General features: G+C 30.5%; 1 protein-coding gene across 1 annotated transcript in view; it reads right to left on the minus strand.

Moving 5' to 3' along the window:
- The window catches only part of LOC145247515 (organic cation transporter protein-like), an 88,966-nt gene that overhangs the window by 29,957 nt on the left and 44,640 nt on the right, over positions 1–14,369 (minus strand). The window contains exon 4 of the mRNA XM_080109330.1: positions 8,337–8,491. Coding sequence (XP_079965456.1) covers positions 8,337–8,491 — 155 coding nt within the window. The remainder of the gene's footprint in view (positions 1–8,336; positions 8,492–14,369) is intronic.

Consider the following 14,369-nt stretch of genomic DNA (forward strand, 5'->3'; position numbering starts at 1 on the left):
TAAGGATATAACATTAATGTTTACCAGTTTTAAAATAAGCAAATGAACTTGGCTGTTATTTTTAGAAAAACAGTATATTTTTTATCTGGTAAACATTAATCAGAAAGTACTTTTTTATACTTATGCGAAATGAAATGCGAAATGAAATGCGAAATGAAACGGAAATGCATTCATTTCTTTTTTCTTCATAGGAGAATTTGTAACGCTATAAAATTCTTGTAACGCTATAAAATTCTTGTAACGCTATAAAATTGCTAACTTAACTTACCATTGGCGACATGTTCAAGAAATTGTCCAGTTACTGAATCCATTTGAAAAAAATCATCCAAGAAGCAAGTTACAGAACTTCAACCATATCAATGATAATACCTACAATTTTAGCTTTGAGGTTATTTCTTTCAAAAGCTGTCCAATCTAATTCTGATATTTCTGACTTTAGCAGAATCCATACCATTGTTGAACAATTCAGTGAACCAGTGGAAACAATCTTTTCATTATATCTAAATGATAAAAAACTTGTGTGTCTACGTTCCTAAATCCACGATTCACATTTTGATTTCAAAAGAATGACATGGAAAACAATAAGAATTGGATTTTACATCTACTTGAATCAGCAAGATACACTTCTTCAAGCTTTGTTGAAGGTCAAGAAGATCAAAGTGAAAGTAAAACTGTATCTCCTTCAAACTTGTTTGATGAATTAGCTTCAAATAAACCTACAGTAACAAATCAAAACTTAGAGCTGGTAGAAGCTGAGTTAAACCTGGAAACTGCAACTACAACAGAAATACAAGAATCACAATCTAAACTCAAATCGGTTAAGTGCGCAAAAGAACTTGACCATTACGTAGTTTTACAACTACTCGCAAAAGGTGATGATCCATTTCAGTCGTAGAAGTAGAAACAGAAGACCTTACTACTGCTGAGTAAACGGGCTTCAAAATATTTAAGCACACCGTCTTCATCTTGGAGAGTGAGAGGCTCTTTAGCATAGGTGGGAATGTGTATGAACCTATGAGTAACAGGCTGCGTCATGAGAATAGAAAAAGTCTAATGTTTCTACATAACAACTTAAAAGTATTTAACTTTTAAAACTGTGATAATGTGCATGGACCTAGAAGAAACAGCTGTGTACTGAGAATGGAGAAACTCTAATGTTTCTATATTACAACGTAAAAGTATTCAATTTAAAATACTGAGGAGACTATGAGAGCGGAGGAGGCAGGCAGCAAAAATATAAGAGGAAGCAGAGCACCAGCAGGTGCAGAACTTCAGTTTATAGCTATTCACTTAAATAATTACAATTTGTACTTTGTTGTTGGTTTGTAATTTCTTTTTCTTATCTATTGTTTAATTATATTCATTTAAAATTTATATATTGTATTTTGTAATTTTATTTAATAAAGACAAGAAGCAATATGTGGCCATATAATTAACAAATGTTAAGTTAAATTAGTAGTTACTATGATACTGGGTCCAAGCTATCTGATGGATCACTTGGTAGTGATGAAATGATTTAAATTTAATAGGAAAGAGAAGAATAAATAATCGGCCGATTAATTGACAAATTTGCCGATTAGGCTGATTACCGAATATCTGCCTATTAATTAGTATGACCCTTATATATATATATATATATATATATATATATATATATATATATATATATATATATATATATAACTATTTCATTTATTCACATAAATTTACTATACGCAAGTATAGATTTATGCGTAAACTTTAAGTATTTACTTCAAAAGTGCTCAATACGTAGGTAGAGCTAGTTAGTAATTTATAAAATATATATGGCGATTAAGCTACACTGAATATTCTGCGTTTCATCCAACTATAGGATTCGTCAGGCTTATGCGCGAATTCTGTCGTTGCTTCTTGTTTTTATATATGTTGAGGATTTCTAGTCGGCCAATCAGCTTTCTAGTATCCACCGCGCCCCTTCCTACCAGCCAATGGGTATGCATTTTATCAAACAAAGGATCTGTTTTAGAGCTAGGTTAGTGGTTTTAGGTGGTCGTTCTGCTTCTTTTTTTTTTTTTATATATACATATAAATATACCTATGTGTACACAATAATGCACATATATATATATACATATATATATATATATATATATATATATATATATATATATATACACATATGCGTGTGATCGTTTATGTATATTCATGTTTATTTAATTTATTTATTTGTTTGTTTTCTATTGTTATTGTTAGTTTTAAAGCTATTTTTTTATCGCTATCCTAGAGTAAGTTTTATTTTGTGAACACAATTGTTGGCTATTTCCCGCCTACAGTTTAATAGATTTTGAGGTTCTTTAAAGTACAGGATAGAAAATTTTCCATGGAGGCATAATTTACATGGGTCGTCTAAATGTCTGCATGTGGTAGCTTGTCTTATTATTTTCCATTCGACTACCGGCGCATGTCCGCTTTCTTTGAGTTCCCAGTATTTATTCGCTAATGTTTTTTTTTATACGGTGTTTTTTATTTTTGAATGTACTTTTGTGGTCATAGTATCGGGTTTTGAAATCTAAGGAAGTCATGCCTATGTAATATTTCTTGTTATTCGAGTTTTCTTTTGCAAATATTGTTGCTTGATAGACTACGCTATTTGTTAGACATTTGTTTTGGACTGGGCAAAGTGTGCGGTGTCTACAATTGCATTTATCTTGTTCGTTATTAGTATTTTTATTTATGGTATGGTTGTACTTTTCCGGGGTTGGTTTGTTATTATTATTATTATTATTATTATTATTATTATTATTATTTCTGCTAGTGTTGTTTTTATTTCTGTCCTGGTGTCTACTTTTTTATTGTTTATTTTGTTGTTGTTTACATTGTTTTCATTTAGTATTTTGTTATTATGTGCCTTAATTATCATCTCTAAAGTAGACTCAGTAATAACTCAAGCGATGAAAATGCATTTAACAGGTCATCCAATACTTACGAAACAGCCCTAAAAAACAGTGGATACAAAAATATAGATATCAAATATAAACAACAAAACACCACAACTATAATAAAATTAAAAACAGAAGAAAAAGAACTATAATTTGGTATACGGCCCCATACAATCAAATGTTAAAAACAAAACTTGGCAAGAAATTTCTAGATCTTATTGAAAAACACTTTCCTGCAACCAACCCCTTACACAAAATCTTCAATAAAAATACCTTGAAGTTATCTTACAGTTGTTGCGAAAATTTAGAGATGATAATTAAGGCACATAATAACAAAATATTAAATGAAAACAATGTAAACAACAACAAAATAAACAATAAAAAAGTAGACACCAGGACAGAAATAAAAACAACACTAGCAGAAATAATAATAATAATAATAATAACAATAACAATAATAATAATAATAATAATAATAATAATAATAATAATAATAATAATAATAACAAACCAACCCCGGACAAGTACAACCATACCATAAATAAAAATACTAATAACGAACAAGATAAATGCAATTGTAGACACCGCACACTTTGCCCAGTCCAAAACAAATGTCTAACAAAAAGCGTAGTCTATCAAGCAACAATATTTGCAAAAGAAAACCCGAATAACAAAAAATATTACATAGGCATGACTTCCTTAGATTTCAAAACCCGATACTATGACCACAAAAGTACATTCAAAAATAAAAAACACCGTATAAAAACAACACTAGCGAATAAATACTGGGAACTCAAAGAAAGCGGACATTCGCCGGTAGTCGAATGGAAAATAATAAGACAAGCTACCACATGCAGACATTTAGACGACCCATGTAAATTATGCCTCCATGACAAATTTTCTATCCTGTACTTTAAAGAACCTCAAAATCTATTAAACTGTAGGCGAGAAATAGCCAACAATTGTGTTCACAAAATAAAACTTACTCTAGGATAGCGATAAAAAATAGCTTTAAAACTAACAATAACAATAGAAAACAAACAAATAAATAAATTAAATAAACATGAATATACATAAACAATCACACGCATATGTGTATATATATATATATATATGTGTGTGTGTATATATGTGCATTATTGTGTACACATAGGTATATTTATATGTATATAAAAAAAAGAAAAAAAAAAGAAGCAGAACGGCCACCTAAAACCACTAACCTAGCTCTAAAACAGATCCGTTGTTTGATAAAATGCATGCCCATTGGCTGGTAGGAAGGGGCGCGGTGGATACTAGAAAGCTGATTGGCAAACTAGTAATCCTCAACATATATAAAAACAAGAAGCAACGACAGAATTCGCGCATAAGCCTGACGAATCCTATAGTTGGATGAAACGCAGAATATTCAGTGTAGCTTAATCGCCATATATATTTTATAAATTACTATATATATATATATATATATATATATATATATATATGTGTGTGTGTGTGTGTGTATATATATATACATACATATATATGTACATATACATATATATACACACATATATATACATATACATATACATATATATACACAGATATAAACATGTACATATAAGTACATATATACACATATTTGTACTTATAAATATATATATGTACATATATATATATCTCTTATACATATATCTTATACATATATAAGATATATATATATATATATATACGTACATATATATAAGATATATGTATATATAAGATATATGTATACATATGTACATATATATATATATATATATATATATGCATATATATGTACATATATATAAGCTTTTAAAATACACTTCCCACACTACAAAAAAAGTTTAGTTGTATATCAATTTAAATGTCAGTGTGATGATGACCATGTGGGTCGTACGCTTGAACGGCTGGGAGTCAGATTGGCACAGCGTGTCCCTGCATGTTTCGAAAGTCCAGAGGGTCTAGAATAAACACATTATTGAACACATCCGGGCGTTCACAGAACATTTCCGGGCATTTACGCAGCACATCCGGTCGCTCACCTATTCATGAGTCATCAATTGATGCGCACTTGTATGACAATAAAACATGTGGTAAAGCGTATTCGGATGGCTGTTTTCGCATTGTACACAAGTCCCGTTCCAAACAACATCTCAATATTTTGAAGGCCGTAACTGTGCTAATGCGCAAACCATCACTCTGTAGGCAAAAGGAGCTGTCGCATAAATTAGACCTGTTTAAAGAGCTCTGATTTACCGGGAGGAAAAAAATGCCTTCATTGCGTCTTTAATTCTTGTTTTTGCACTTATTTGCAGGCAAGTTAACATTTATTTTTAAATTTTGTCCCAGGTTCTGAAATATGGACGATATATCACGGGTTATTCATTCATTTAATTCACCCCGTGTAGTTTTATAATTTTTTCTCACCCCTCTCTTCGCCTCCATTTTTCAATTGTGTAATTGTTTTATTTTAATCGCTTCCGACGTGATCTCTCCACAAGGTTCGAGGTTCTTTTTTATTTTAGTCGAATATTATTTTGACTATTTTTAGTGTCTATTTTTTTCTCCCTGCATCGATCTTCCCCTAAATTCTAATGACTCCACTTATTCTTTTAAAAACTAATAAAATTTTGTATCACAAAAAACTTTATATATATATATATATATATATATATATATATATATATATATATATATATATATATATATATATATATGTACATATGCATATATATACATATACATATATGTACATATGCAACGAATCTTTGATCTATATACTTGAAATTTGGTACATAGGGTATTCAGACATATGGAAAACTTTTTAATCGGTTTTCACCCGGAAAAAAATTGCTGCTAAGAGTCAAAATAGAAAAATTGGTACGTGTGGTGGGATCACTGGATTCTTATCTGTTTGTCAGCTGTTTCACGAGTTGTTCAACATATTACTTAGATTAAGAATAAGTAGGTTTGAAAACGCTTTTTAAAGATCATGACCAACTGGCCTAACGGTTATTGTACTTGACTTGGCTGTCTTTAGGTGTTGGTTTCGATCTCAGCTCGTTTTTTTTACTTACAAGAAGTGAACTATTTAGAAAAAAAAAACATAATACTCACATGCACGTGTCTCTGCTTCCGTTTTTTTTTTTTTTTACTATATTGGATAACAATCAGTAGGGGATTGGCTCTAATAATAATAAATGCAAAATTTGCATAAATTAATTATCATATTTATGCATATTTTATGAATGGGCTACGCCGGTCGGTCTGCTAGTAGGGAAATAAAATAAAGCATGTTAAGTGGACGTGCATGCGTATTAAAATGGAAATTAAAAAAAATTGAGTGTCACCAGCTAGCAAGTGCTAACTTAACATGAATAGTGTTTTGTATATAGAAATTTAAAGGAAAACCTGATTAAATAACAAATCATTTATATTAACTACTAGCTAGAATCCTCGTGTTGCCTGGTCATATAATACGCTTAAACATTACAGTTTAATGTATGCAGATTGTGTATGCATTATAAATCCTCTATTGAATATTATATATTACGAGGAATAATTTGCCCAGTGGATTAATTCGCAAAAAAATAAGAAGAAAATAATGATAATGTCGTTCATCAAATCCCGCCTGCTTGTTTGCAATATCATGTTGGCTTGACGATTTAAAAAATAGTCTTACTTCTTTTATAGATAAAAGAAAATAATTTTTCATAGGGGTATATTTTACGTTACACCGGCCAACGTTACATTCTCCTGTAAAAATTCTTTTTGAATATATAAAGAGAAGAAAGACTATTTTTAGGATCGGATTTTTCGATTTTCGATACTTATCGGATGAATTTCTGCACAAAACACTAAGAACACTGCCAGACATATAAATTACCTTAGTGTGAGTTTTGAAAAAAGATAGGCTCAGCCGTTTTGGAACCTATTAGGAAGGAGCTCTCTCTTTCTCTCTCTCTCTTTCTCTCTTTATCTGTCCCAAATTCGAATCAAGTTCATTCTATAAAATCATTTTCACTTAGGATGTTGGCCATCTCCACGTGCCCCCTCCTGCAATCCCCGATGTATTTCCAGAAAGAATTCTGACTATAATTATATCGTGGAGACCAATGCCTACAGTAGAATTTTCGGATTCGTATGATGTGATCAAGATTTTCAGCATTTTGAATTTATCATCTGACAGGCAGCTTACCTTAAACTGCTGGAAACTGTTGATGCCTCCTTGGGCCAGGTTTTGGATCAGCACTAATAAAATATAATAATAGATACCAGCTTACCAAATATGGCAGATAGAATAAATTAATCAGATCTACTGTTTTCTGTCTCTCTTTGCATCCTCTCTTTCTCCTCCGATCAATAAATTCCTCCCTCTGGCCATACATACATACATACATACATACATACATACATACATACATACATACATACATACATAATACAAACATACGTACGTACATATATACATACAACTCTTTTTTATATAAATTCCTCGCATAAGTTACTTCCCCTTAGCTCATAAAATGATTGAAAGAACGGCCTTCCTGGTTGAATCTGTTAATTTATGGCCAAAGACTTTTTCTATGACTTATTCACCTTATAAAAAAAAAACACGGTCCCACTTGAATGTAAGGGCTGTTATTTAGGACAAAATTTACAGAGATACTATGTAAGCAGATGAGCAGCAAGATGGCTGTTCACATTACAATTGAACTTCTGCATGTCAGTACGGTAGGGACCCGGGAGGGAATTCTAAAGTCTAGCAGTTTGAGGACAGACCCTATTTGAGTAGAAAGCTTTCCGCATTTAATGGTTCTCTACAGTGTAGAGGTGGGATTTTGCTGCTTGTCGGGTTAGTCGGAGGTATCTACGCCGAGAGGGTACAAGTTCTAAGAGTTCGTTGGAGCACATGCCATTAAAGTATTTTTCAAATAGACACATACATGCAACATTTCGTCGATGGGAGAGAATTTTGATTTAGTGCAGGATCCATTGGGTTGGAGACTACATTTTAGATATTATTCATCCAGGGCAACACCGTTCAAGAAAATATCAACTTTGTGAGTGCCTGTTTTATAGTTTTGTACTTTAGATAGATCTCTACCTATCGCATACACACAAACACGCACACATAACATCACTCTATATACTCTATAGATAACTTGGCATTTTTTTCAACTTAGTAACACCGAAAAATTGACTGAACAAATCTGACAAAGTTGATCACCAGAGAATAAATATTTTCTACTAAATTGTAGATATTATTAATTCAGGGTAATGCCGATCAAAAATATACTGACTTCGTTGGTGTTTGTTTTGTAATTTTGTAGAACTTTTACCTGGACATAAAAAAATTGATATACTAGAATATTTATTAGTGGAAATAAAATATAATAAATCTCAGCTTACCAAACACAACAGATGGAACAAATGAACCAGCTCCTCCGATGGCGGTTAAGAATCGAAGAATGAGGATGGCAGTGTAGTTCGAGATTTGTGATGAGATTATTCCGGCTGAGCCTTGCAACATTAAAGCAGAGATGATAATAGTCTTGCGTCCAAATCTGGAAAAGATCGTGAAAATATATCAACTGTTTGAAATCAAACAAAGATAACTTCATGTAAAATAAAAAGGTTAAATTATATATATAAAAAAAAAGGTTCACAAATTTCACAACTAAATATCGGTTTAGTATATATTTCGTATACCTTGTGAAAAAGTGCAAGCAAAACAATCAGATACTAAAATAAACTAATCTGCTCCGTCTTTCTCTATTTCTCTTTTTCTCCCTTTCCCTCCTTTATCTCACTCTTTCTCTATCTCCCACTCTCTCGCTATTTCTCTTTCGCTTATTCTATCTATCTCTATATCTATCTCTTTATTTATCTATCTCTACCTCTCTCTATATAGCTCTCTCTCTCTCTATATATATATATATATATATATATATATATAATTAATATTAGTAATAGTAGTATTTTACTATTATTATTTCATTATTATTATTATTATTATTATTAGTAGTAGTAGTAGTAGTAGTATTAGTGGTAGCATTTTTACTTGCGAGTATAGTATTATATTAGCGTGTCGGGTCAACGCCAAATAATCCTGAACGTTTACTATTATTAATATTGTTAAATATCATGTAGAGGAAAATATTCAGAGAAATTGTTTTGATAGAAAGGAATGTTACAAAAAATATGTCAGTTAGAAATTTTAGCTGACACTTAATTTTTAGATTAATCAATACAGACAATTTGGTTTTTAGTCAGTGGTGACGTAAGGAGAGAGAGAAAGAGAGAGAAACGGTTTAGATGTGCAAGTATGTTTTAGTTGAGAGACGGGCAGTCGAGAGTGGGTTTTGCTAGCGGCAGGATCGAAAGAGATTGTATCCATGTCCTGGAGCCAGGGGACGTGGGATTAGCAAGATGTAGCCGTTACAAACCCCAGAGCGTGAAATAAACGTTTATTCATAAAAGAGATAGTCTGTGTTTTAATGTTATGCAAAACGAAAGAAAGAAACCCGAAGTGTGGCAACATGTCAGAACCATGAAAGAGAAAATGTAGGGAGCGTCTCAACAAACGAAGAAAGTATGTGTTGCGTTTGTTGATGTAAACCGTAGAAATTGTGTTACGTAAATTGTCCCATTGTTGAACTGTTGTTGGATGTTTAAACACTGACACACAACCATACACATCAAGAAACATTCGCGCCCATATATATATATATATATATATATATATATATATATATATATATATATATATATATATATATATATATATACTTGTTTATTGTTATATAAACATGCTCACATCCCGCTGCTACAAATAGCCACTTGTTTCAATCAAACAACAGATATCATCATGCAGCGACTTGACTATTCAAAAGTTCAATGAATAATGGATTTTTATTTTAGGTAGGAACTCTTTAAAAGTTGGAGTTAAAAAACTTTAAACACAGAACTTTAATTATAAGATGTAAATAGGAAGGGGCAATTTAAATAAAGTTAAAAGATTATAAAGGAGAGAGAGTGATTGAGAAGAGAAAAAAAAAGGAATAGAGAAAGAAATAGAGAAAGAAAATAGAGAGAAATATATATATATATATATATATATATATAATAGGGAGAAGAAAAGAAAAAAAGATATAAATGGTTATTATAAAGAGAATAAGGACTAGAAGGGAAAGGAAAGAATAATGAGAGAAAGAAAGAGAGAAAGAGAGAAACTAAGAATTTGACAGTATATAGAAAAAGAAAAAGAAAAAGATCTGCGTGTCAACCAATTTATGAACAATTATACAATTCAGTAACGAAACATGTTATTACAAATACAAACAGAAGATACAATCCAAGCATCAGAAATGAACATGTCAAAAAAGACAGCGAATGTATCCAGCCAACATATTTATCATCTAACATACGTCCACGAGTAATATCAACGCAGTTCAAACATACGTCTACAATTAATTAAGCCCTTTATGCTAAATGATATAAGTTTAAAGTTTTCGCGTTTTTATTAGATAAATATATAAATAAAAGAAAAAAATAATGATAAAACAATATTAAAATTATTATTAATAATAATAATAGTAATAATAAACATAATAGTAATGATAATAATAATAATGATAATAATAATAATTATAATAAAAACAGAATAAAATTAATATTTATTATCTTTTTAATATAACATATTTAGCCATAAGAGGGGATTAAATAAATTAAATAGGACCAATAATTATAAATAAGAATCTACTAATATTTATGTATATAAAAAGAATACAATACATATATATATATATATATATATATATATATACACACACACATATATATATACATATATATACACACACATATATATATATGTACATGCACATAAGTAAAGGTGTAACTATACTATTAAGTTGAAAGTTTAAGCTATTGAAGTATAGATATAAAGTCAAATTAAATCACAAATTAATACATTCAAGACAAGATTACTAATAACACAGATACAAGTGCACTTACATATAAATATATAAATATATTCAGGCAAAAGAAGTAATTAAATCAACGAAATACTAAAAAGTAGCGACACATAGGTAGATAGTACCCAAATTAAAAATAATAAAATACATATGTATATACCCACAGAGAACCAACAGACATACAAATGAGCATATATATATATAATTTTATGTTTACACATACATACAAAAAATACACAAATATATGCACACAGTCATATAGTAATATACAACAACGCACACACACATATATATACGCACACATAAATATGTATAATTTACATAAACTATATATATAGAAATACATAAGAGTACAAATAATTTGGCAAGAGTACAGATAGATGCATACACACATAAAAACATACAAATGGATTGAATAAACATGGGAGAGTATACAAAATAATATAGAAATATATAAATCTAAGTACACACGGTCATAAAGTAAATACATAGACACATACATATACACATAGACACATAGGTATATAAGATAGGGGAAGTAAAGAATGAAATCAGGCGAGGAGAAAGTATATTAATAGTATTTTAATAAATTATAGAAATCAGTGACAAGTTTAAATTTATTTAAATTTTATATCTAAACTAAATTACTTAAAAGATGGTTTTTATAAGGTTTGCAATTAATTGAATTTTCGTGCTTCTTATTTAATAATTTATCTCTTTCTCTAAAAGTAAGTATAAATAATTTCTCATAAAGACATAGGTAGCAAGGCGAGTTTAAAGATGAACAGGTTTTAGCTTTCTTTGATATTTTCCAATTTACTATTGGGGAGTAACCTTGCTCTACTAGTTCATTGTAATATTTAGACAAGGAAGTTCTATTATTGTACTCATTATTTTCAAAAGAGCACTTGTGACTGGTAAATCTTTCTTATTCGGTAAATAAATAACAATTTTAAAGAAAGATTTATCGGTCACAAGTGCTCTTTTGAAAATAATGAGTACAAAAATAGAACTTCCTTGTCTAAATCAGTCTCCTAACAGTAAGTGTTTGGCTAGTAGTAGAGCGATTCTTTCTAAATCCATTTTGGTTCTTCCTGAGCACTTCTTCGATCCTTGGTTGGATACGGTTGAGAAGCATGGCATTGTAGATTTTTGCTGCAATTGGAGTGAGTGTTATTCCTCTGTAGTTGCTTGGTATGCTTAGGTCACCCTTCTTGGGGAAAGGAAGTATGCATCCTTCCCTCCATATATTAATAATTTTTTGATTATATACAGAATTGCATGAATTAAGAAGTATGTCATTGAAACCACCTGCCTTCCATACTTCAGGAGGTATGTTATCTAAACCTACAGCTTTACGATTCTTGGTCTTCTTTAGTACATTTAGAAGTTCCTCCATTGTAAAATCACCCTTCTCAATATCGAGTTCCTGTACAACAATCGGCTGAATTGGTTAACTGTGAAGCTTATAGCAGTTTCTATGGTGTGTCTACTGATCATAGGATTATAACCTCTAAGTTGATTTAAGCCCACGAGCGAACAAAACTAAAAAATCATCTAGACAGCCCTACAACTGGTCAACGTTGTCACATGACAATCAGATCAAACAGAGATTCATCTTCGAACTGCGAAACAGATTTGATGCTTTACAAACACAAGAGCAGGAACCAACTGCTAATACCACCAATGAAAACTTCATTAGATCGCACCAAGAAGCAGTAAAAAAGTGTATACCTCTGAAGCCCAAGGTAAAGCTAAAAGTACCGTGGGAAAATGATAAAATAATATTAAAACGAGAAAAGTAAAAAAAAAAACAAAAACATAATACAAAAGCAACATGAATACCCCACTCGACAGAATACAAAATTAAGGAAGCAGGCGCTTCAAGAGCTTAGTATAATGTACCTATCAGAACAATAGAAGTATGTTCAAGAACAAATAGATCGAATCCAGAATGCAGCAGATAACAAACAATCCTATCTGGCTTGGCAAGTAGTAAATGAGATATCTGGGCGCAAACGACCTGCCAAAGCTAAGTTAAAGGCAAACACTCCGAAAAATGCATGTTCGAAATGGAAAGCACATTTTGAAAAGCTACTCGAAAAAAACCCGGAAGTAACAGACCAATTATCATTATTATTATTATTATTATTATCATTATTATCATTATTATTATCATTATTATTATTATTATCATTATTATTATTATTACTATTATTATTAAAAACCAGAACGAATGAAGAAAAGGAGGAATCGATTTGTTTTGTTACCTTTTCAATAGATGGAGAATTAGAGAAAAAGATAGAGAGAGACAAGAAGGAAAAAGAGTGGTAGTTAATGAGAGAAAGTGAGAGAGAGAGAGAGAGAGAGAGAGAGAGATAGGAGGGAAAAGTTTTTTATCTTTGAGTTTGGTTTCAATTATGTCAAATATTGAATGGAATTAAATTGCGATATGATAGCGAGCGTGCGAAGTCAACTAGTATATATATATATATATATATATATATATATATATATATATATATATATATATATATGGATAAATCTGTTTATAAATGACTGTCAGACTATGTTTACCACAGTCGCTTGGAAAAACAACAATATATATATATATATATATATATATATATATATATATATATATATATATATATACATATATATATATATATATATATATATATACTAGCTGTGCCCTGCCACGCGTTGCTGTGGCTCAATTTGGTGTAATGGAAAATTCTAATAAAAAGAGAAAATGCATGTTTCTATATTCTTAGTACAGCAATCCACTCCAAAAAGTAAAAAAAAGAAAAAAAAAAAAAAGGCGAAAATGAAAAAAAAAAAAAAAAAAATGGTACTCTTGCAGAATTGGATCCTGATCCTCGGGATTACCGTCCATCATAGCTTGGGCTCGACCAACAATCAATAGATAAAGCTGAACGTAGCAAAAATGTTGAAACACTTAATGTTTTTTTTCTTTTTCTGTATACAAAAATGTGAGTTAGTAATTAATATTTGAGTGATGGGGGGGGGGGTTACTATACACAGATTCGAAAAAAGTTGTCCAAAAACAAATAAATGAAAGCAAACGTAAGGTAAGTTACGTTTCTACCTAACTGGATAATTGTTTTGTGTTTTTATGTAATGTAAAATGTTTAATCCGCTCGAAAAACAGAAATGGTTGCAGACTGAATACGTTAAGTTTGAAAAAGTAAGTTGAAAACTAAAAACTATACAATACAATGTCAAAAACTCACCGAATATATGTTACCATGATATAAGCTGACATAATCGGTGGGTTTGTATAGTTTTATTAGTTTTAACTCACTTTGTCCAACTTAACGTAATCAATAGTGTCCGCCACCATTTGTACCTTTCAAATACACCGATAAACACTGTTTTTCGAGCCGACTAAACGTTACATTAAATGAAAAGGGTTTGTATTACTAAACACAGATACAAAGAA

Source organism: Euprymna scolopes, chromosome 25 (assembly GCF_053919585.1).
Source record: "Euprymna scolopes isolate OS-2025 chromosome 25, ASM5391958v1, whole genome shotgun sequence".
NCBI lineage: Eukaryota > Metazoa > Mollusca > Cephalopoda > Sepiida > Sepiolidae > Euprymna > Euprymna scolopes.